Genomic DNA, 25,405 nt, shown 5'->3' on the forward strand with positions numbered 1-25,405 from the left:
CAGCTATCAGTAACCAAGCCAGGATAAAAACCCAGGGAGCCGTCTCCAGAGACTACGCTTCATAGATGAGACAAGTGAGGCTTTTGGAGTTTAGGTCACTTTGGCTTCCAACTGGCAGAGCTGGATTCAGATCCAAGAGTATTGGATTCCAAGGCTTGTGTTCCTTCCACAAGCAAATGCTTGGGAAGAAATGGCTGGCTCCTAGAGAAAAATTGTCTGAAAAAGTGTTTTATTTTGTTTTTTAATCCTCACCTGAGAATACGTTTTTATTGATTCTAGAGAGAGGGGAAAGGAGAGAGAGAAACATCAATCATTGCCTCCCGCACACACCTCAACAGGGGATCGAACCAACAACCTAGGTATGTGCCCTAACTGGGAATCGAAACCGCAACCTTTTTGGAGTACGGGGAAGACACTCCAACCAACTGAGCCACCCAGCCAGGGCTGAAAAGTTGTTTTGATTTACCCTCTACTTAATGCTTTTTATCATAATCCATCCCCCACCTATCCTGCCCCAATGAGGAGTTGTAGAAGGGCAATAGTGCAGAGAAACAACTAATTTCTGTATGTGCTGTAGGTGAGACACTGGGCCAAAGAGACAAAAAAGTGAGGAGGGGCTCTGTTTCTCTACTCCAGTTCTAACACCATGACTTTTGTCTGAGAGTCATGCAGATACTAACATTTTGGTCAACAGGCAGGAGCAGATGGCTTTTCCTAGGTGATAGCCATCCAACTATCAAGCCACACAACTGTCCAGATTTCACACTGAAGCTCTGTTATCAGTTCACTGAATGCTCTGTGATGCTTTCCTGGCCCCTCATGTGCTAGCTTAAATCACCAGTGTTCACAAATACAGTGTGATGTGCTAAAAAACAACAACAAAATACTGCAAGGTGGAAACATGCTTCCTTTCGATCTGAAGGCAACAGAACAGTTTCTCATTGCAAGTATTTTATTACCGTTTTCCTCTGCCTTATTCATGCTTACCCTAGCATATTTTGCCACCTTTCCTTATTTAACTCCCACACTTGATTGTCATTTCTCCATTTTTGTACAATCTCCTTGTCCCCACTCTCACTCCCTAAAAAGTTTTTGGAGTCAGCAAGAGAGATGGTCAAAAATTACAAGAGTACTTGAGAAAGTATTAACAGCAAACACTACTCTAACCAAACCCTCAGGGACTTGGTTTCTTTTTATTATTTTGGAGGTAGAGGGGGCACAAAACAGCTGAAGCAGCTGTCCAGAGGCCCAAGCAATTCACTCCTTGTGGGAGGCACTAGTATTTTATATCACATTTTTAAATACTTGTTTTCTAATTATAAAAGTAATACATATTTATTGTATAAAATTTGGAAAAATATAAAAAAAGAAAAATAGTAAATTAATCCTACTACCTGAAGGTAGCCACTTTAACAACTTTGTTTCATTTCATTCCATTCTGTATTGGTCGTTGCATTCAACGTGTATATGTAACATGAAACACACAGAGATACACATAAACCCACATTTAAATTAAAAAGCCAGAGCCTGGCCAGGCGTAGCTCAGTGGTTGAGCATTGACCTAGGATCCAGGCGATTGGTTGGGGTTTGATTCCTGATCAGGGCACATGCCCGGGTTGCGGACTAGCTGATCAATGACTCTCTCATCATTGATGTTTCTATCTTTCCCTCTCCTTTCCTCTCGCTGAAATCAATAAAGATATATATATTTTTTTAAAGCCAGAAATGGAATAATCCCATACTTTTCCATTATATCACGAAGATTTTCCTTGGCGTTAGTTTTGATTTTTAATGGCCAGATAATTTACTCTATAGATCTACCAAAATTTACTTACATTCCCCTTACTATGGAAACTGTGTCTTCAGTTTTTCACTATTATAAATACCTTAGTATATAAAGCTGTATATATACATCTGATATTTCCTTCAGAAATTATCCTTTTTAAAATTAATAAGGAATCCATGTTATTTACAGAAAAATGGGAAGATACAAATAAGCAAAAATAAAGTTAGCTGTAATTTCTTTTTAAAATACTTTTGTGGATATCCCCTCAGACTTTTCTTTATATTATATACACATGGACACAAGCACATATATTAAAATGGATCGTACTATAAAAAATAACAGTTACCATGTATTGAGTACTTACCACATGCCAGACACTGTGATTTTCTCATTTAATTCTCCCAGCCACCCTATGCGTTAGCTCAGCAGTTCCCAAATTTGTCTACACACTGGAGTCATCTGGGGGCTTCCAAAATCCTGAGCACTGAATCCTGTCCCCAGAGATTCTGATTTAATTGAGATGGGTGAGGCCTAAGCATGGGAGGGTTTGAGGGATTCCCCAAGGGACCATAATAGGTGTGTAAAGGTTGAAAACTATTAGGTTTGCGGTTTTGCTGCTATTTTATCCTCTTTTACTAATGTGGAAGTTGAAGAACACTAAAGCCAGTAACTGCCCAACATCATGCAGCTGATAAAGCTGGGATTTCAATCCAGCTCTAAACTCAGAAGCCAGAATTTTAACTATTGATAATTTGAGATCTGCTTTGCCCTGCCCCACCATTGAACATCGTATCATGAACTTATTTCTATGTTAATAAATAGAACTCTACATTATCATTTTTAGCAACTACAGTATTCCACTATATCAATGCATCAGAATTCAAGTACCATCACCCTAGCCAGTTTGGCTCAGTGGTTAGAGTGTTGGCCCATGGACTGAAGGGTCTCAGATTCGATTTCAGTCAAGGGCACATACCTAGGTTGCACCTCTGGCCCCAGTCAGGGTGTGCTGGGGAGGCAACAAATCAATGTGTCCCTCACATTGATGTTCTCTTTCTTTCTCCCTCTCTACCCCTTCCACTCTCTCTGAAAAGCAATGGAAAAAATACCCTCGGGTGAGGAATAAAAAGAAACAAGAATTCAAGTGCCATCAATTTTCCTACTGTAGAAAATGTTGCAATCAATATTGTTATTGATACATCTTTGTGTACATCCTGCATAAATTCCTTGGGATAAATTTCAAGAAAAGGAATTGCTGGGTCAATAGGTTTTGATAAATATTGCAAAATTGGCATTCCCATCAGAAGTGTGTGAGAATGTCCTTGCCAACAATGAGTTTCTTCATTCATTCCTTTTTAGTCTTTGAAAATTTTATTGGAGAAAATGGTGTGCTGATTTATTTTTTATTGAATTTATTAGGGTGACATTGGCTCACAAAAATCATAGTGCATCATGTACCCATCACCCAAAGCAAAGTCTCTTTCCATCCCCATTTCCTCGCCTTTGCCCACCTCCACCTACCCCCACCCCTTTTACTCTGGCTATCACCACACTGTTCTGTGTCTACGTGATATACATACATTCGTTTTTTTGCTTAATCCCTTCACCTTCTTTCATCTAGCTCCCCACCCCCTTCCCTCTGACAACTGTCTGTTCCATGAATCCATGCCTCTGTTTCTATTTTGTTGTCAGTTTATTTTGTTCATTATATTCCACGTATAAGTGAGATCATATGGTATTTGTCTTTCTCTGACTAATGGTATGCCATTTTAATTCCTCTGTCTTTACTACTAAGAACATTTTTTCATGTTTACTGGAGATTTAAATTTCTTCTTTTATGTATTTCCTTATTCCCATCCTTTGAACATTTTTCTAGTAAAACACTTGTATTTTTCTTACTGCTCTGTAAGTCTTTATGTATTAAGAATAATGAGTCTTGTTGCAACTGTTTCTAGTTTTCTCATTAACTTTATTTATGGTTTTGTGCAGAAATTTTAAATTTTCATATAGTTGATTACATTAATATTTCCTTTATTATTTAACCTTTGATATTATGCATATAAATATCTTTGCTACCCCAAGATTATATAGTCTCCTATATATATATTTAGTTCCTTTAGCATATTTCTCTTTTTTTTTCTTTTTAAACATATCTTTATTGATTTCAGATAGAGGAAAGGAGGGGGAGAGAGAGAGATAGAAACATCAATGATAAGACAGTCATTGATTGGCTGCCTAGCCCGCAACCTGGGCATGTGCCCTGACCAGGAATCGAACCCCGATCTCCTGGATCCTAGGTCGATGCTCAACTGCTGAGCCATGCCCGGCCGTGCTCTTTTTTTAAAAAAAAGCTTTAGATTCTTTAATGCAGCAGTTCCCAAAGAGGATTACACATCAGAAGTGCTTACAGAGCTTCTTTAAATGCTCAGGTCTTAAGAATGGATTAAAAAAAAAACAGTGGTACATTTACAACATGGAGTACTATGCAGCTGTAAAAGAAGAAGAAAGAAGAAAGAACGAAGAAGGAAGAAGGAAGAAGGAAGAAGAAGAAGGAAGAGGAGGAGGAGACGACGATGACGACAACGGCGGCGGCTCTCTTACCCTTTGAGATAGCATGGAGGGACCTGGAGAGTAGTATGCTTAGTGAAATAAGTCAGTCAGAGAAAGACAAGTATCACATGATCTCACTTATATGTGGAATCTAATGAACAAAATAAACTGATGAACAAAATAGACCCAGAGACATAGAAGCATTCAACAGACTGATATATTTCAGAGGGAAGGGAGGGAGGTGGCAGGAAGAGATTAACCAAAGAACTTATATGCATATATACATAGCCCATGGACACAGACAACAGTGCAGTGGAGGCCTGGGGAGGGGGCAGAAGCAGGATGCAGAGTGTCAATGGGGGGGAAAAGGGGGCATCTGTAATACTTTTAAAATTAAAGATAAATTTTTTAAAAATAAAAGTACACTGAGAAAAAATAAAATAAAATAAAAATAAATAAATGAATGCTCAGGTCTTAAGACTGAATCACAATTTGGGGGAAGGAGACCTGAGCAGGAATATTGTTAAAAGCACCACAGGCAATTCTGATGCACCCCCTCCTTTATTAAGAAACTACTTTAATCCTTCTGAATTTACATTCATATTTTTCCAAATTATTTCAGCACATTTCATGAATTTGAAATGCTACCTTTACCTAACTTGGTAAGCTCCATGAGAGCAGAGACCATACCTGTTTTTACCAACCATTACATCTCTAAGGCCCAGAATAATGCCTGGTGTACAACTGGTGCTTCCTATGTTGTTTTTAATTGATTGATTTTAGAGAGAGAGGAGAGGGGGAGAGAGAGAGAAATATTTTGTTGTTCCACTTATTTATGCATTCATTGGTTGTTTCTTGTATATTACGTGCCCTGACGAGGAATCAAACCCACAACCTTGGCGTTATCGGGATGATGCTTTAACCAACTAAGCTACCCAGCCAAGGCCATAAATGTTAAGTGAATAAATAAGTAACAACTGAAAACACAAGTCTCCAACTTCATCCCATCCCAAACTGGCTAGTCTTCTCTTCAACATTTTCTTGACTATTAGGGGAGTAAAACTGATGTTATTAATAATGATCCTGAGTTAGCAAAAATATTAAATTATGCCCAGTACATTCTGTTTAAAGTGGCCAGAAAATGTACTAGAGGGCTCCATCAAATGAAATCAAAAGAAGAATGTTGGCTATGTTTAAGAGGTATGGGAGTTCTGATACAGTTCTTCACAGAGGAACTGAACAGTGGTGACCTGAGAAACTAAGGAAACTTGGCTTCCTCTAGCACTTAAGAGTTCAACTAGCTTCAGAGACTGACTCAGAGCTTCCGTGAGATGGAAGGCCCACACATACCCTCTTCCATGAGCCCATGGAAAGAAAATTGGAATAGGGAATCAGGAGACCTGAGTCACTACTATCAACATGTTTGACCATGGCATGTCACTTAACCTCTAGGGGTTGAACTAGATGTTGTCTAAGAATCCCTTCAGCTCTAAACCTGTAACTACAGACCCAAACAGGCTTCCACAGGGCAGGGCTTCCAAGGACAACATGAAATTGCCTGCACAGAACAGAGTCCCAATCCCACCCCAGGCTATAACAAAATAAGAGTGATAATAATAGTAGTAGTAGAAGTGTAGTATTAGTAGAAATAACAACAGCTATTGCTAAATTTTACTGAGCACTTATTATATAATACACAATAATCTAGATATCTCACTAATAATAATAATGGCACAGACACTTATAGGACACTGGCTATGTTCCAAGTGCTTTGCATATATTAACTCAATCTTCACAACAACCCTATAAAGTGAGCTCTATTATTATCCCCATTTTACAAATGAGAAAACTGAGACAGAGAGGTCAAGGGACTTGCCCGAGGTCTCACAACTGCCAAATGATGAAACCAACTAAGTTGAACACAGACCATACTTTTAACTACTATGCCATACTGCCACCCAAACTATCACTTACTACGTCACTTCAGAGATCGCACGAAACTGCTGGTGGGAATGCAGACCGGTGCAACCACTTTGGAAAACAGTATGGAGGTTCCTCAAAAAATTAAAAATGGAGCTGCCGTTTGACCCAGTGATTCCACTCCTAGGAATGTATCCTAAGAATCCTGAAACATTCATCAGAAAGGATATATGTACCCTGATGTTCATAGCAGCACAATTTACAATAGCTAAGATCTGGAAACAGCCCAGGTGCCCATCAGTAGATGAGTGAATAAAAAAGCTGTGGGACATTTACACCATGGAATACTACGCAGCTGTAAAGAAGAAGAATCTCGTACCCTTTGGGACAGTATGGATGGACCTGGAGAATATTATGCTAAGTGAAATAAGCCAGGCAGAGAAAAACAAATATCACATGATCTCGCTTATATGTGGAATCTAAAGAACTTAATAATCTGATGAACAGAATAGATTCAATGACATGGAAGCATAGATGAGACTGATGAATGTCAGAGGGATGGAGGAGGGCGGGTGGGTGGAGGGGGAGAACCAAAGAATTTATGTGCATATATACACAACCCAAGGACATGGACAATGGTGGGGAGAGGGACTGGGGAGGGGGAAGGAACACGGTGGAACGGGTCATTGGGGAGAAAAAGGGACATCTGTAATATTTTAAACAATAATAAAAAATAAAATAAAAAAGAAATGAGTTGCATTTACTTCTGTGTCATATTTCCCTCTTCATTAGTGCTAGAAAAATTAGGTTTTACTCCAATGTAAAATTAAACAGATCAGATTCCAGGGCCTGAGATAGCAAAATATATTATTTATTAAGAAAATAATGAATGACTTTTTTATTTAAAATTGTTAAGCATTAAAATTCCGTAGTATAAAATAAATAAATCATTAACTACTAATGACATTTCCATTAAATACAGAGAAAACACACAAGATCTTTATGCATCATTTAGGACAAAACTTCAGATCCCTACCTGCACAAACTCCAGTTCCTGAGACCTGACAGCCCACAGGTGTCTCAAACAAAACAAGCCAAATGAAACGAGGTACAGTTCCTACCATCCCCATGCCCTTCTGATCACCTCCCACATTCCCTACGTGAGTGAATAGCACCAATGGCCCAAGGTTCACTTCCTCCCACATCAAGTCACAGAAAATTTCTAGAATTCATTCCATTCTCTCTATCTTTATTGCTCCTGTTTCTGCACAGACCTTCACCTTCTCTTCCCTAAGCCACTACACAGAAACTTTCCAAATGGCTCTTGGTTTTCATTCTCTCCAGCTCCAACCCCACTTCAACAGTGCTGCCAAAGTCATCTTTCTAAAACAAAATCTGATTATGTTACTTCCCTGTTTAGAATCTTTGTCTTCAGGATAAAGTGTAAAATCCTCCCTAGAACATACAAGGCTCTTTTTTATCTGGTCCCCTGACTACCTTCCCAGCTTCATCTGAGGTCATGCCCCATACATCTCACACGAGACAAACAGAGCGACTTGGAAGTTCCTAAACAGTGCTTCTCTGTCTGCCCAGAATGCAATTCTCTCATTTGCCCATCTGGCAAACTCCCACTCGTTTTTTCAGACCAGCTCAAAAATCAGAGTTCATTATGCTTTCCTCTGGGCTTCTACTGAATTTTGCACCTCTCCCTATTATAACACTTATTCAGCCAGACACAATTTTTTACTTATTTGTGTGTCTTTCCCATAAGACAAGGAACCGTCTAGGGTTCTGTGCCTTATTCACTCCATATTGTTTGTTGAATGAAAGAATAACTCAGGATTTAAACAAGAATATTCAAACTGCTCCCGATAAATGCCCATTGTGTGAGTCAAAGCAAGCATAGAGGCCAAATCCCATTTCAACAAATGTCTTTAACTTGACAATCCTCTTAACATCAAAAACAGTTGTTACATTTGTGTGACTACATACTTGAAGCCATAACCAACAGGAGACAGTTTTAAAAGCTACATTAGACCAACAACAAACCTACCTGTTGAATATTTATGGGCATCCGAGCTCTTCATTCTACCCCATCCTTAACCTTTTGTGGACCATAGACCAATTTGGGTAGGATTTGTCTATCATTTCTTAAACCTACACTCCCTTTTGATAAGCACAAAAATCCCACACACCCCTGGAGATTCCAATACTCTCCCAAAGGGCTCAATCCCACTAAAAATAAGAAAAAACTTTGTGCAAGCAGCAATTCATAGGTTCACAAGAGATGTAATCCATCAGGCAAGATATCATTGAGCTTTGCTCTCACATAGTTCATAATGTTAAAACAGGTATTTTCCTTCTATCTTCAAACATAAACATTGTAACATTAAATATGCTTTAAAGTCTTTACTGGGAAGAGGAAGCCAGGGAGGTGTTGACATCTGTCTCCTTCACCTTTGAGAACTTTATGATAGAAAATTGCCAGAAACAAATGAAAAACACAAATATGAAAAAATATCCCATTTGGTCAAATATAACCCCCACAAGCACATGTTTAAAAGAAGGGAGTTTTTTGAAAATGCTTCTGGCATGACACTTTCCTTCTACTTCCCTCACCACCCCTTCATCCGCACTTTAAAATAATTTGAACTTCTAGCTAGCAGTAACTTCTTTTAAACACATATGTTTTGTCCTTGGGAAGACAAAGGGTTAAATTAAAGAAACAGCTGGCTGCCTGCCACTAGCTGGGGGGGGGGGGGGGGTAGGGATGGAGGATATAGAAGGAGGAAAAACCAGTTAGAGGAATGAGTGCTAATTTCTTACCCTGCCACATTGCCATATTGATCCTATCCACTCCCACGTTGGGGTCACAGACTCAGAGTTTCTCAGAGCCCCCCCACTTTCGTAGGGAGGCTTGACCTGGATGTAGATGGAACAGCAGCAATGTGGTCTTAGTTTCTGCCAGATGCTCAAGCCCCAACCCTGAAAAATGTAAACAGAAAAATGGAAAACTAAATGAAAAAAAATTCAAATCCTTGAAAATTCTTTCCTATCCCTCCCTGAATCTCTCTTTCAAAGATATGCAGACACAGGCAGTTCCCCCTAAGCAGCAAGGGATAGCTGAAGAAAGACAAAATGGGGAGATCTAGAGTCAGTTCATACTGCCACTGGGTACTGTCCAATTCTGTGTGAATCACTGGATCTTCAACAAATGGGTTTCAGAACCTCAAAAGATGGGTGGTTGGATGAAATAATCATTAAACATCTTTCCTACTTGATGTTCTATGCTTTGGGGAATGAAGAGCAGCATAATATTCAATGCCCTCCACAAACCCCCGACTTTACATAAAAAAAGTGTAGAAGGGACAGCAAATTTTGTGACTACTTGAAGTTTAAAATAGATCTTGTATAAGGAAAGAAAAGAAAGGAAGCATAATAAAAAGAGTGATGCCCTCTGGGTGGTTCTTCTTCTCTACTTCATTATACTTTCCTATACTTTGCCAGTGTCCTATAGGGAGCATATGTTGCTTTTATAAGGAAGGGGGGAGACCCAAAGAAAAAATAAAATACTAACTTAAGTAAAGCCAAATTAATTCAACTCATTCCTATTTTTAAAACGTCATATTCAGTCCTAGGACAATACTATTTGCAAGGATATAAAAGGTGGTAGGAATGGGGGGGGGGATGAAAGGTCTGACTACTTTGATTTCGAGATTTAACATATTCAACACTTTGCTTGTCCATTTAAACAAGTTCTTAATTAATAAATTGGTCTTCCTTATTTAGCATATGAGCCAACCTACTTTTTTAAAGAAAAAGTCCTCACCTTTTTGACCTGGTGAACATCAAAGTACATTGCTATTTCCATAGCTTTTACATAAGCAACACCTCCACTCTGAAATGAAAGTACTAGCATACAGGTACTGAAGACTAATACAAACTTGAAAGTCACCATTTTGGCCTTCTTTAATGAATTCTTTTTAAGGACTAAATGTAAATGTGTACACTAGTTCCAAAACACCAACAGAGAAAAGACAATGCTTTGGATAAGGAAAGGTTCACAAAGTCCTAGGATGGATTCGCCAGAAAAAAGCCCTCCGATGATTTATCTGGGACCTGGAAAAGTGTTTGGGTTTGCCTTCTTCCCCCCTCCCCTCCCCTTACTTCAGGCACAGTTAAGTAGTACTGACCCGCGCCTGGTGGGGCCGAGCAAAATTTAACATCTCTGAAGTCCAACCCAGGTAACTGCTAATAAATGTATGGCATTTATGTAAAGCAGATCCTTACTGGATTTTATGCTCCACACTTCTGATTTCCTTCACTTATTCGAGGTAGCTTACACTGACGTTATCACAGGGGCACACGTACAGCTTCACTTGGCAGTCCAGGAAACTGATTTGCTCTGAAATGTAAAAGAAAGGCACATCGATGTGAAGGGAAAGCCCTTGGTGGTGAAGGCGCTCAGGCGCAAGCCTAGAAAGTCTGGAGAGAACCGGTTATCCGCATTAAGTGGGAAAAGAAAAACTCGCAGCAACTAGTTTTCGGAGAGTTTGAACTCCTCTCTAAGACCCACACCAACCTTTGAGTCCAGAGCAGGAGGGAGAAGAACGGGCCTTGACAGAGCTTTACCAGCCAAAGCCACTCTGATCCAGTCCTGGAAAGGGGACGCCTGGAACTAACTTCCCCCATTCAAAAGCGGGGCAGACTTGGCGCCTCTCCGCGAGAAAAGTTTGCTGGGACAGCGCAGGGACCCTTGCTCGGAGACTAGGGCTGGGCTCCCGGGAAGATGCCGCCCTGCACTGGCTAGAACTAGCCGGTCTAACTCCTTCGAGTGCCAGGCGGCGGCGGCCGAGCGTGGGGAACCCCCATCTCCCCCGGGCCAAGCCAGCGGAGGAGCGCTTCTCTGTGTCGCTCCGCCCAGGGGGTGCTCAGGGGGTGGGCCAGGGGCCAGCGGGCCGAGAAAGGACCCGTTGGCTAAGGGACAGCTCATCTGTCTTTACCTGTTGCCGAGGTCGAGAGCGGTGGAGCCCGTGTCCGCTGCTGGCGGTCCAAGTGCTCAGCCGGCTCTGGCGTCCTGAACACCAAGTTGAGCTAGCGCCCCACGTAGCCTGCAGAGCTTCATTCACAGCCCTGCGGGGAGGAGAGGGAGCCGAGCTGGCGCGCGGCTCATGTGACAGGCGTCTCGCCAAGTATCGGCCAAGCACAGCTGAGGTCTGCGCGTGCGCGCCCTGGCCAGCCCTCTCCCCACACCTTGGCCCAGCGGGGAGTGGGCGATGCCAGCTTGGGTGGCGGCAGAACCAAGACTGCAGGCTGGGATCGAGGCTCTGGGAGGGGTTTACGCGTGCGCAGCCGCAATAGGCCGGCCGGGCTCGCTGCCATATTTAATGAGGACTGGGCGGGTCTTAACCCAGTGCTGGGCGTGTCAATTGCTTTTGAAAGAGAAATACTGCATTATGTTTCACTGTTTGGAGCCTGCGGTACGTTTTTTGTCTTTGTCCTTAGAATGAAACTGTTTATCTTGAGCTCCTGGCCCACAGAGTAGTTAGTAGTAGAAATCGAATATTACTAATTATATTAGCTCACGTATTTTGAGCCTCTAATAATATGCAAGACACTTTTCAAGCCCTTTACTTATTTCAACTCATTTAATGCCCACATTAACCCCATTGGGGTACACACTATTATTTCTCCACTTTTACTTATAGGTAAGAACAGAGGCACAGAAAGGTTAACTTGTCCTAACTCACCCAATAGGAGTAGGAATAGTCATGCTTCTAACAGCCAACTTGATCCTCATTGCACTGGGAAATCCACAAGGCAGTTTTTAGTATTTTATCCATTTTAATAATTTAAATAGAAACGGAGGCTTAGAAAAGCAAAAATTACAGGTCTTAGTAAGTGGTAGTAATTTGAGTCTACCTGAGCCAAAGCCTTGCCCTACTGTTGTAAGTTACAGCCCCTTGTTTTACAAAAGAAAAAACAGGCCAATGGGATTGACTTATGTAAGATGATCCTGCTAATTAGCTATTGGTAGAACTGAGACTGGAATCCATATAATCAATCCAGGTAATCTAACTAGAACCCCAGTAGTCTAATTCAGAGTCTACTGTAGTAAGCAATTTTGAGTGCCTACTTTGGGCAAGCTAAGGGGCCAGGGATACAAAACACCCAGTCAGTGCAAAGCCACCAAGGGCAAATCTATAATCCAAAAAGTCAGGCTTGCCCTGGCGGGGTAGCTCAGTTGCTTAGACCATCGTCCAGGTATACCAAGGTTGCAGTTCAATCCCCAGGATCAGTCTGGTCAGGGCACACACAGGAATCAGTTGATGAATGAGTTGAACAGCTAACGATCAATGTTCCTGTCTCTTTCTCTCTCTCTCTAAAATCAATAAGTATATATATTTTTTGGCCTGGCCAACGTGGCTCAGCGGTTGAGCACTGACCTATATGATTGAGATCATAGTTGGATTCCCAGTCAGGGCACATGCCCGGATTTCGGGGCTCGATCCCCAGCAGGGGCGTGCAGGAGGCAGCTGAACAATGACTCATTATTGTTTTTAACTCTCTCTCCCTCTCCCTTCCTCTCTCTGAAATCAATGAAAATATATATATTTTTTTAATTATAAAAATTAAAATAAATAAATTTTTAAGTCTGGCTTTTTAACCCATTGCAATGAGGGAGACCCCACACCAGAAAAACCTTGGGACATCTTACCAACCACAGAAAAAAGGCATTATAGGAATTAGGGGGAAGGGTGGAAGGGTGGAGTTTAGGTGAATTTTAAATGAAGCATTGTTTTGGTAAGCTCAAAGCAGGGCTGTATGAAGGGGTCAACATCAGGTCTGGACTGTGATGTGAATCCAGAGTCCTGTTTTCTTGGGAACCACAAAGTAAAGATAGATGTGGAATGCTGTGTCCAGATACCTCTTATCTGAAGCTCTGCACTTGGATTGGAAATCGAGGCTGCTTCTCTGAGTCAAAGAAATTTATGCCCTCCAGGCAAATGTGGATGTTTTATTCTCATTACTATGATTTCAAGCAGCAAAGTTTCTCATTGTCTCTAATTGTAGAGAATAAAGTTTCTCAGTGAATAAAAAAAGTGGTGTTCACACAAATAAAGGGGGTTGTTATCACTTTATAGCTGCATGTCTTTGGGAGAAATACTCTTCCCTGTTAAATTTGCAGCTGGCTTTATTGGTGTCTGTAATTGCAGCCTGATGACTGGCTGGATTTCTGTTTTCTCAGTCCAAGCTAATTTTTACTTTCTCACCAGGCCTTTGGGCACTCATAGTGTATGGGTAGGTGGGGAATAGCCACAAGTAACTAGAAAGAATTATAATTTAATTAAATTAATTAAATCATAATTAATTAAATCAGGATACACTGAGTCTTCTGATAAAGGTAAATCCAAGTGAGGTAACAGTGTGTGTGTGTGGGGTGGGGATCACATATGAGGACCTGTCAGGTTGAAGCTTAAGGTAGGGAAGTATAGGGGGATTGTGGGTGATATAACCAGAAGGTAAATTCAGGCCCAATTTTGGAAGATCCTGAATGTTGGACTGAGATTTGTACTTAATTCTGAATGTGACTGAAAAAGAATCAAGGCTTTTAAGCAAGGGAATCCCTTTATTGGAACCCTTTTTTAAGAAGGTGAATCTGGGGTGATCGTTCAAGGAAGTGTTTGTTTGTTTGTTTGTTTGTTTGTTCATTGCAGGATAGGAGAAACTGTAGCTTATTTGTGGACTTAATAGGAAGAGCCAGTAGTGAAACAGAAATTGAAGAAGCAATAAAAGGAGGGGATAAATAATGCAATGAAATATGTGATGAGATAGAAATGAGATGCAAAATACAAGCTAACCTTGGAAAAGACACTTCTTTATTTAAGACAAGAAAAAGACAGATTGAAGGATGGCAATCTGGTTATAAGCAGAACTACTTGGAATACAGTAGTTGTTTGGGAGAGCTTGGACAGGAGTGATTTATGGCAACTATGAGATGGCTGCAGTACATGCATATTACCACTTGGTGTCACCACTGACTGCTGACAGTTTGGAGGGCTCCTGTTGGGATTTTAGGAGTACGTTCCTTTTTCTTTGTTTTTCTTTCTTTCTTTTTTTTTTTTAATGAAGTACGTTTCAAAAAAGGACATTTTATCTTTTGCAAATTGCAAAAAAAAACACACAGATTGGAGAGTGGGCTCTGGATCCTGACTGTATGGGCTCAAAACCAACCAGATTCAGACACTTAATAGCTATTTCACCTCATTCAAGTTACCTAATTTCACTCTCCTTTAGGTTTCTTATTTGTAAAATGGAATAATAGGATAAAATGCATTAACAGTTAGAAAATATTAAATGTTCAATAAGTGTTAGCTAGTATTACTATTGATGATGATGATGATGATGATGATGATGATGATGAAGTCTTTGGATCCCCAAGTGTTTCAGGATCTATTTATGTGGTGAGTAACAAATGCCTATACAATACTTTCCCGTGTGAAGTGGTTAGAGTATGGTACTAATGAGGCAAAGTTAATAATTTAACCTAGTTATAGATTCTGTTAACCCTGTTCCCTTCCCCGTGAGAAACTTAGCCAGGCATCCCACAAGCTTGTGCACATGGTCACAAGTGGATTTGGCCAAGAGAGTGTAGATAAATCAACTTAAATGAGTCTCTGCTCACCTCCCTTTTCCTTGTAAAAAACTGGAAAAATGTTCCCACCCCACCCCCACAGTGGTCAACAGACTTTTTTTTATTAAAAACCATTTCAGGTCTTACAAAGCAAAGAGTAAAGATGATGTGATCTTAAAAGTTGATTATAAAGAAAGAATAAAGCAGTGAATTTCACTTTAGAGTTAATTTTGCAAATGAAAAACTTTCAGAGCAATAGATCACTGTGGCACCTAAACTGTCATGTCTAAAGCAGCTTTATCTTTAATTTTGAAACTGTCATTGCAAATACAGACTGAAGTAGTTATAGGAGTACATAGTTGTGTAATGCAGTAAGTGAATGGTTCTGGTATTATTCTTATTAATTTGTTCTACATTTTGTTTAAGCCCTTATTATTGTGTCAAGTACTGTGTTATCCCTTAGAGATACTGGTTTTAAAATAAAATGGGTGCTGAAAAAATGCCTGGGATAATTCTAGAAAAATGGAACAGAATTAAAGAAAATGAACAAAGTTCTTTAGTTCAGGGAATCTATTGAGACAATAGGTTAGGAAACTCTGAAAACACAGTGATCTAAGATCATTTGTAGTTGCCCTGTACCTGTACACTGAGTATCAAAATGAACAAATGGTTTCTATGCCAATAATGGTAGCTAATCTCATGATTGGAGAAATACTAATTATACCAATTATATTTCTAGGAATTTCTCCTTCAGTTATGTGTATATAGGTATAAACTGTTGTGTGTACAAGGTTATTCACTGTAACATTGTTTGTAATAAAAAATGAGAAACAATCAGATAACCATCAATAGAGAACTGATCGAATAAATAATGGTACATCTACTGAATGAGAAAGCTCTTTATGTACTTATATGTAAAATTCTCTATGATACAGCATGTGAAAACAACAAGATGTCGAGTTGTGTACTTTCTCAATTTTGTGCTATTGAAGTATATTACTTATTCAATTATGTATCTTAAAAAGTAATATGGAAAAAATTTTGAATAGCCCGTCAAGGGTAGTGTTCAGATTGAAGAGCCAGTTGGTTAGCTTACTGCTTAGTGCCAGCCAAAGAAAAACCCCATTGGCCCATGAGCATATACTAGACAGTCTATGGTATGCAAAACCCAGTCTTTATAGTTCTTTCATTGGGCCCAGCATAATTTTCAACAGATGGCTATCATGAGAAATTTTACTTTTTAAAAGTACCATATCATATTGCCCAATATTTGAGAGAAGTCCAATTCCATCTAGGTTAGTGTTGCTGGTGTGCTAAGAGGGCAAATATAAGAGTTTTCTTAGGGAGTGGTTTTGAGGTTTTGCCAAGTCTCCAATCCGTTGACTACATCCAGATCTGTATAGCTTTCTGTTCCATGAAAGAGTTGAAGCACATGGAACAGTGGTAGTGGTTTCTCAGAACCACTGTGGTACCCGTTCACCCACTAGTGTAAGAGCTCCTTGAGGGCACAGTCCGTGGCTTATGCTTCCTTTACATTCATCACAGCAGTGCTTTTCAAACTATTTGTGGAGAATGACAATTTCTCCACAAATCCATCCTGTACCAATACTTTTATAAAATACAATAAAAGTCAATTACTAGAAAAATGAAATCAAAACAGACATTCAAAATACAATCCAAATTTTCTATGATTATAGTCAACAAACAAAATTACTGTGTCAAATTATTGTCAAGGTTTTGAAACATTTACTCTCAATTTCTTGTCAAGGACCAGTATTAAACAGTTTGTGGGCTGGCACTGGCCCATGGACCACACTTTGAGTTGTGTTGCCTTGCACCACTACCACAGTGCCCAGCTTGTGGTAGGCATTCAATAAATGCTGGGTTTAATACATTATTTTATAGTGTTTTCTACTTTGCAGGGTGTCTTCCCATCTTTTTCTCCCCTTTATCTTCATACCACCTTCAGAATTAAGTGGAGCAGATTTAATCATTCTCATTTGACAGAAGAGGAAGTTGAGGCATGCAGATTAAGCGATTTTCCTGGTCTAAAACAGCTCCTTTGTGTCAGAGCCCAAATTAGTCTCTGACTCCTATTGCATTTTGTGGCAGCAGCACTAAGAAAGCCCTCTACTCAAAGAGAGTTTCCCAAGAGTTCCACCAATTATAAATAAGAAGACCTGTCTTAGACTTTGCAAGTGACAACAGATTGACAACGTGGTATAATAGAGAATCAGAGACCTAGTTTGGAATCCAGGCTTCCGCAAGAGATTTTACTTCTGTCTCCTTATCTCTAAAATAGGGATAATAACAGCTTCTCCACAAAGCTGCACTAGAACTAAATGGTGAGTGTGAATAGCCAGGTAAGTAATTAAGAAAGAATGGTTATTATTAATATTAGGCTCAGTTTAGCACTGCATTGAGGGGCTTGCTTAGTAATCTAATAACGTGGAAAAGTGTCCCATCTAGTGGTAGAGTGAAGAACTGACTCTGGGAAGAGAACATTGCTCTTAGAAGGCTACCATATGTGAATCATGCTCTTCTTGCCTTTCTTTTTGCATTGGCTAGTAGAAGGCTTAGAGCCAAATGTTTGGTCCACCCCTAGCAAGAGAACAGGACTTTACAGACTATATTGTATGATAACCTCACCTCTTGTTCCTTTTTTTTTTTTTTTTTTTTCCTATCTGTACTTTCCCTTGGCTTGATTATTTTTAATATATTTTGTAGGTCATTTTAAATATCCTTTGGAATATGCAGAATGGTGATTTATTAAACTAGGTAAGAATATGACAAGAATACATTTTATTTTGTGTTACTGTTAGTCCATTGTCCTGGCAAAGTTCAGAACCTAACAATAGATACAAGAACAGGTAAGTTGACTCTAAGATGTAACAGAGGTTTAAAAATAATTCAAATTAAAAATAAAACTTTAAGACTCCAGCCTACAAAAATTGAAATGGCCACTACCAATTAGTACTGGAACACTCCAACCTGCATTAGGTGGCTTGTTCATTTATTTATACACTGGGTCTTACCATATGCCAGATACTGTTTCAGGTACAGAAAATATAGCAATGAACAAAAAGACAAAAGTCCATGCCCTCACTGAGCTTACATTTTGTGTGTGGGGAGAGGGGGGATGGTGAAGACAGATGATGAAAAAGATAAATAAGAATATTATATGGTATATGTAGGAAGTAAGTGCTATAAAAAAGCTGCAAAAGAGTATAGAGAGATCTGGAGGGTTACAATTCAAAATAGGCTAATCAGAGATGGCTTTGAGAAAAGGTGACAATTTAGAAGGTGACACAAGCCTTAGATCGTGTGGCTCAGTGGTGGGAGCATCGGTCTGTGCACTGGAGGGTTGTGGGTTCGCTTCCAGGTCAAGGGCACCTGTACAGACCTGGGTTGCAGGCCCGATCCCCACCCCCGGTCTGGGTGTGTGTGGGAAGCAACCAATAGATGAGTCTCTCACATCAATGTTTCTCTCTCTCTCCCTCTTCCATTCTAAAAATCAACGGAAAAAATATCCTCACTCCTCAGGTTAGGATTAAAAAGGAAGAAGAAGGTGACACAAGGAAGAACGTGAAGGAAGTGAGAGAATATGCCATGCTGGTATCTAGAGGAAGAGTATTTCACACAGAAAGCAACTATTGTGAAGGCTCTTAGATAGAAGTATACCTGGTGTGACTGGGAACAGTGAGGAGGCTGGTATGGTGGAGACAATGTGAGCAAGGAACAGAGTAGTTAGTGATGAGGTCACAGAAATCACAGTGGGCCAGATCATGTGTTGGCTAGTGTAAGGATTTTTACTTTTTCTCTTGCTTGAGCCATGGCTTAGCAGCAATGGGAGGATTTCAGAAAGGGGTTAGTCTGATTGACTTATCTCTTAAAAGGATTTCTTTGGTTACTGTGTTAAGTAGGAAGAACAAGCACAAATTCAGAGGTTATTTCAGCAATCCAGACAAGAGATAATGGTAGTTTGGACAATGTGATAGCAGTGGGGGTGATCAGAATTGGTCATATTATGCATTTATTTTCAAAGTAGCACCATCAAGATTTACTGATGGATTGGGTATAAGATGTTACAGAAAGAAGGAAGTCAAGAATGATCCCAAGGTTTGTGGCCTGAGCAATTGGAAATAATGAAGGATAAGTGGATTTGGAGAAGATAAAGATAAGAAATTCAGTTTTTAACATTTTAAAATTGGAAATATATATTAGATATCCAAGTAGAGATATTAAGTAGGCAGCTAGATGTACAAGTTGTAGTTTAGGTTTGGACCGAAGATACAAATTTGAGAGTTGACAGTAGATGGCGTTTAAAGCCAAGAGATCAGAGATGAACAAGAGAGAAAGTAGAGACAGAGAAGAGAAAAAATAGAAGAGGAAGGGAGGAACAAGACTGAGACCCAGAGCACTCCCATAAGAAATCAGGAAGCCAAGAAGGAACTGAAAAGAAAATTAAGAAAGAGTACCCATGTGATAGGAGAAAATCCAGAGCAGTGTGGTATCCTGGAAGCAATTGAAAAAAGTGTTTTAAGAAGGAGGAAGTGATCAATTGAATTTAATGTTACCAGTGGATCAAGTAAAATAAGGCCAACATTGGATTTGGCAATGTGGAAATCACTGGTGATGTTGACATGTTCAGTCTGGGTAGAACTATGGAAAATGGAAGCTTGGTAAGAATGGGCTTAGGAGAAAATGGAAGAGAAGGAACTTCTGTTCACCAGATGGAGTGAATGCACTTATCCCTATTCCTCTTGCTAAGTACATTCTGTATAAAACAAATATAAGAAGATTTTTAAAGATGAAGAGAAGAAAACACGGCTAGGGGCCTTGGAACCTGAGGAATGACACAGTACCTGAGTGATGTTAGTTGAGGCCTAGTGGGAAGCCTAAATTTTGACCCCCTTGCAATAGTAACAAGGTGTCTCTCCTACCCCTCACCTCCCACATGAAAACAAGGTCTTCCACCTCCAACTGGTAGTAACAAGGTGGCACCCCCTTCCTGACAAGGAGTCAGAGGCCAACTAAACAGAAGATTTAAATAAATTCCAGGCCTCATCACATAACATCCAAAATGTCCAGGATACAAATGAAACAGAAAAATCTCAACTTCAGTAAGAAAAATCAATCATCAGACACAAAGACCTATGTGATACAGCTATTAGAATTATATCACAAGGATTTTAAAGCATTCAAAATAAAAGTGCTTCAAAGAGCAGTTCTAAACAGGTTTCAAATGAATGAATAGTTTCAGCAAAGAAATAGATGATATAAAGAGAGCCAAATGGAAATTTTAGAAATGAAAAATACAATGACTAAAATTTCCACAATTTGAGAAAAGACATAAACTTACAGATTCAAGAACTGAGATAATCACAAACAATAAACCCAAAGAAATCCATACCAAAATACAACATAACCAAACTTTTGAAAACTAAAGAAAAAGAAAAAGTCTTGAAAGCACCAAGTGGGAAATGACATCTTATGTGGAGGAGAGGGGCTATTTAAATGAAGGCATATTTCTCATCTGAAACCATGGAAGCCAGAAAGAAGTGGCACAACATTTTTCAAGTGCTAAAAGAATAGAATATATAAAGAACACGAGAAATTGAACAGTAAAAGAAAACAAACAATCCAATTAGAAAATGAGCAAAGGACATGAAGAAGCATTTCACTGAAGAGGATATGTAGAAGGCAAATAAACACATAAAAAGATGCTCAACCATGGAATACTATGCAGCTGTAAAAAAAAGAAGGGTTTCTTACCTTTGGGACAGCATGGATGGAACTGGAGAGTATTATGCTAAGTGAAATAAGCCAGTCAGAGAAAGACAAGTACCATATGATCTCACTCATATGTGGAATCTAAGGAACAGACTAGATTAACGAACAAAATAGGACCACAGACATGGAAGCATGAAACAGACAGATCTCAGAGGGAAGGCGGAAAGGAGGGCAGGAAGAGATTAATCAAAGAACTTATAAGCATATACACACAGCCCACGGACACAGGCATTGGACAGGCGAGAGCCTGGGGAGGGGTGGGAGATGGGTGGAGGGGGGTGAAGGGAGGAAATGGGGACATCTGTAATACTGTCAATAAAAAAAAAAAGATAACATCATTAACCTTTAGGGAAATGCAAATTAAGGCTATGATGAGATATCATTACACACCTACTAGAACTGCTAAACTAAAAATGAAGGTGACAAGGATGTGGAAAAACTGGATGTTTCCTACATTTCTCACAGGAATGTAAAATGGTAAGTCACTGTGGAAAATAGTTTAGCAGTTTCTTAATAAACTACAGATACACTTACCGTATGACTGAGAACATGTTCAAGGTCCTGTATGAGAAGGAACAGAAGGGGCCCTTGACCACCCTGTGTCACTGCAACTGCTGCCTGGTGTCAGTCATCAGCTAGAGGGCTTCCTGGTGGATCTGGGGCCAGTGAGCTGAGGGCCATGGTCTTCCTTGACAGCCAGCTGTACTTCTACCAGATGATTGGTGTGAAGCACTTCATCCTTGCTGCAGCCATCATGAAGATCATCTCCCTGCTGCCCTACCAGGAAGACATCAAAACGCTGAGTCTCAGGTACTGGGACACCAAGCCCATCAAGGGATACTGCATGGACTTCACAGTGGACAATGTCCAGCTGGGCTTCAGGATTTGTCTCCGACACCAAAACGCCATGATGTACATGTACCTGTGGTAAGCCAAGGACAGTTTCCTGGGCATGTGCTTGCTGTGCTGGGCAGACTTCTTCATGGGTACCCACTTGAACACATTCTGCAGGGACCCGTGCAGGGGGGCCACCTAGGGGCCCAGCGAAAATCAGTGGTGCGGGAGAACAAGCACATCACATGGTTCATCACGCGACCACTGGCATCTGACTCCTGCTGCCCAAACAGGAGAAGACCTACCTTTGGCTGATGATGCTGCAGAACCCACCCACCACCTTGCTGTGGGCCTCAACCCCTGCCTTGGCAGATGCGGAGGGTAGATGTCGCTGCCCTGGCTTGTCAACCTCTGCCTTCACCTCAGCACCATGGAGCACCACGAGCGGGACAAGATCAGCACTAAGCCCGACATTCTCAGGGAAGACCTGATGGACACCAATAGCATCACTGCTCACTTATAGTCCCATGGATGCCACTGCCACTCCAGTGCACTGCCTTTTGTATAAAACATGGGGGGGAGGGGTAAGGGGGGAAAAGTGATTGATGCATACAATAACTTAAATGAATCTCCAGAACATTATAGTGAGTGTAAAAAGCAATCTCAAAAGGTCACATATTACAGGATTCGTTTACTTAACATTTTCAAAGTGACAAAATTATAGAGATGGAGAACAGATTAGTGGTTGCCAAGAGTTAGAGATGGTGGAGGGAGGGGGAGGGTGTGACTATGAAGAGGGTGATGGAACAGTTCCATGTTGATTGCAGTGGTGGTTACACAAATCTACAAATGTGATAAAATGGCACTGAACTTTTCACACATTTTGTACCAATGTCAATATCCTGGATTAGATATTATACTATAGTTTGTTACATGTAACATGTTACAGACAACACGCAGGGGAGGGTAACTGAGTGAAGTTGACAAAGGGCCTCTCGGTAGTATTTTCACAACTTCCTGTGGAGCTATAATTTTCTCAAAATAAAGTTTTTAAAAGAATAGGATAAGAGGAACTGTAGATCGATATCGAGTATAGACAATTCTAGTGAGGATTTTGCTGTAAAGAGGAACAAAGAAATGGTATGAGTAGTGAGCTAGGGAAGGTGACTCAAAAGAAGATTTTTTAAAATTTTTAGTGGGAGCAATAATAGCACGGTTGAAGGTGATGGGAAAGAACCTGTAGAGGGGAAAAAGGAATTTATAATTCATGGAGAGGAGAGGAGAGGAGAGAGTTACCAGAGAGGATGGGATCTAGTAAACAAGGGTGCATGTGGGGTGAAGGGGGTGGATTTAGCTAGGAGCAGGGACTGTTCATCCATAGTCATAGCAGAAAGGGTTAAGTATATACATAGATTTAGGTGGCTGAGTAGATTATGTGGTAGAAATCTGTGGGCTTTGTTTTCTGATTGTCTCTTTTCTAAGTGAAATCAGAAGCAAGGTCATGAGCTGAGAGAGAGGACCGGTGCGGAGGTGTTAGAGGCTTGAAGGGAGAGGAGAAGGTATGAAATAGTTGTCTAGGAAACCGGGAGAGTAAATGGACTGGGATAATATTATGTTATTTCCTGGCGACATTAAGTGCCCACTTCAGGTTCATGGTCTTGAATTTAAAGTGGAGAGTGTCGTTTTGTGTTTTTCTCAAGCCATGTTCAGCTCCACAGATAAAGGAAGGGATAGGAGTTATTGGTAATGACAAGATGGAGGCAAGAGACTGCAATTAGGTAGAGGACAAAACTGGAAGAGAGGATTTTAAGGACCTGAGAGGTTAGGGTGTTGAAAGGATCAGGTATTGAGATATAGAAATCACAAAGAATTAAGACATGAATAATTAGAAAGAGTGAGACAAACTAAAATATTTGAGAAATTGGAGGGGCACCTGTGGGCCTATGGATAACTACCACAAGGTAGGCTACAAATATATATATTTGTGTATACATATATATATATATACACACATATATTAAATATAATTATATATTATACGAAATTAATTATATTATCTATAATATATTCTGTGACAGGGAATTCAAAGATGGGGATTTTTAGGGAGGAGAAAGGAAGAATGATTTGGAAATGGCAGTGGGGACTTCAAGCTGTGGAAGAAAAAAATAACCACGGTTTAAGAAGGCTGTAAGGCCCTTGTATAGATCTAGATTATGGTCAGATGAAGAAAATTAGGGAAGCAGTCAACAAACAGGGAGAAGATGTAAGGGATTTAAATTTTTTTAATTAAAAAAATAAGATAAAACTTTTTAAAAAAATAGATAGGTGATTTTGCTGGAGATTTTGAGGTCTGGATAGGGTTACTAAATTTATCATCCAATCTGGGACACTTTTGAGAATGACAAATGTTAAACTGGGCGGGACACTAGCACACCATACATAAACTCGAATCGTCTTGGGCAAACCAGGACTATGGTTCCACGGGACACAGTAGAAACATTTCAGGATCTGGAGAGGTCTAAGAGGTGGGGCTAGGTTAAGCAATACACAAAATTGTAAGGGATTAGAACATGAGATGTGTGGGCAGTGACCAAGAAATTCCAGGGTCATTTGTTAAGTATGGATTTGCAAATAATTTATTCCAGTCTGAGGCTTGTCTTTTCATTCTCTTAATAGCATCTTTCAAAGAACAGATTAAAATTTGATGAAGTCCAATTTATCATTTTTTTTAATGTAAGTCCTTTATTTCTTAGCTCTATTACAATAACAAAAATAATATTTCCCCTTTATGACCACCTACTTAGTTTAGGTGTTGTATCATGTCTGTTCTTTATGCAGTTTAATTTAACCCCACAGCAACCCCACAAAGTAGGTTTCAATATTTCCTTTGTACTCTTAAGAAAAAGCAGACCAAAGGAGGGTAAGTAAGATTTCAGGGTCACTCGACTGTTAAGAGCCAGCATTCATACCCAGGACTTTATTATTCCAGAGCCTATTCACTGCCTCATAGTGCCACCCACAGCCACAACAGAAGTGAAGGAACACCTAGAATTTTCAGTATTGGGATAAATTTACTTCTCAACCCTCACAAAGACTGCTTTAAAAGAAACATTTGATAAAATGGTGGTTATGACATCATCTTGCTGTAACTAAGAATTTTTTAAATTAAAAAGTGTGGTAAAGGAGGTGGAAAAGAAGATGAGATATAAAAGGGAGTGCTACTACTTCCTAAATATATTAAAAATTATTATGCTAAAAGGAAAAAAAATGAAAGCTGTGCTATGTAAACTTAGTGTGCTAATCTTAGTATGTGTACAGTGGTTTTACGGATTTATTTTTTTACGGAACATGCTTTCAGTGTTATATGTATATGAGAAAGATGTGCCTAACTCAAGGTTTAAAAAAAAGATTTTCTACTATGTTTTCTTCCAGAAGTTTTACAGCTTTAGATTTTTTATTTAGGCATATGGCCACTTTGAGTTAATTTTTATAAATGAAAAGAAGCATGCATCAAAATTTATTTTTTGCATATGAATATCTAATTATTTGAGCATCATTTGTTGAAAATGCTATCCTTCCTCTAATGAATTGCCTGTGCATCTTTGTCGAAAATCAATTCTGCATGCCTATTTTTTGACTCTCTATTTTGTTCCATTTATCTATTTACCTATATTCATGCCAATACCACACTGTCTTAATTGCTATACCTTTATAATAAGTCTTGAAGTCAGTTGTTGCAAGTATTCCAACTTTATTCTCCAGTTTCAGAATTGTATTTGAATATGTGTAGTAAATCATCACATTGTACATCTCAAACTTACACATTGTTATATGTTAATTATATCTCAATAAAACTGGGGAGAAACTTAAGCAGGCATAAAAAATAT

The 25,405-nt window shown here is 39.6% G+C and overlaps 1 protein-coding gene across 1 annotated transcript in view; it reads right to left on the reverse strand.

Moving 5' to 3' along the window:
* CLCN5 (Cl-/H+ antiporter 5) overlaps positions 1 to 11,504 on the reverse strand; it is a 174,595-nt gene extending 163,091 nt beyond the window's left edge. Inside the window, exons 1-3 of the mRNA XM_016218526.2 lie at positions 11,260 to 11,504; positions 10,547 to 10,661; positions 9,083 to 9,241 (exon numbers count right to left, since the gene is read on the reverse strand). Coding sequence (XP_016074012.1) covers positions 9,083 to 9,098 — 16 coding nt within the window. The 5' untranslated portion in view covers positions 9,099 to 9,241; positions 10,547 to 10,661; positions 11,260 to 11,504. The remainder of the gene's footprint in view (positions 1 to 9,082; positions 9,242 to 10,546; positions 10,662 to 11,259) is intronic.
* Between the last annotated feature and the right edge of the window lie 13,901 nt (positions 11,505 to 25,405).

Source organism: Miniopterus natalensis, chromosome X (assembly GCF_054644295.1).
Source record: "Miniopterus natalensis isolate mMinNat1 chromosome X, mMinNat1.hap1, whole genome shotgun sequence".
Classification (NCBI taxonomy): Eukaryota; Metazoa; Chordata; class Mammalia; order Chiroptera; family Miniopteridae; genus Miniopterus; species Miniopterus natalensis.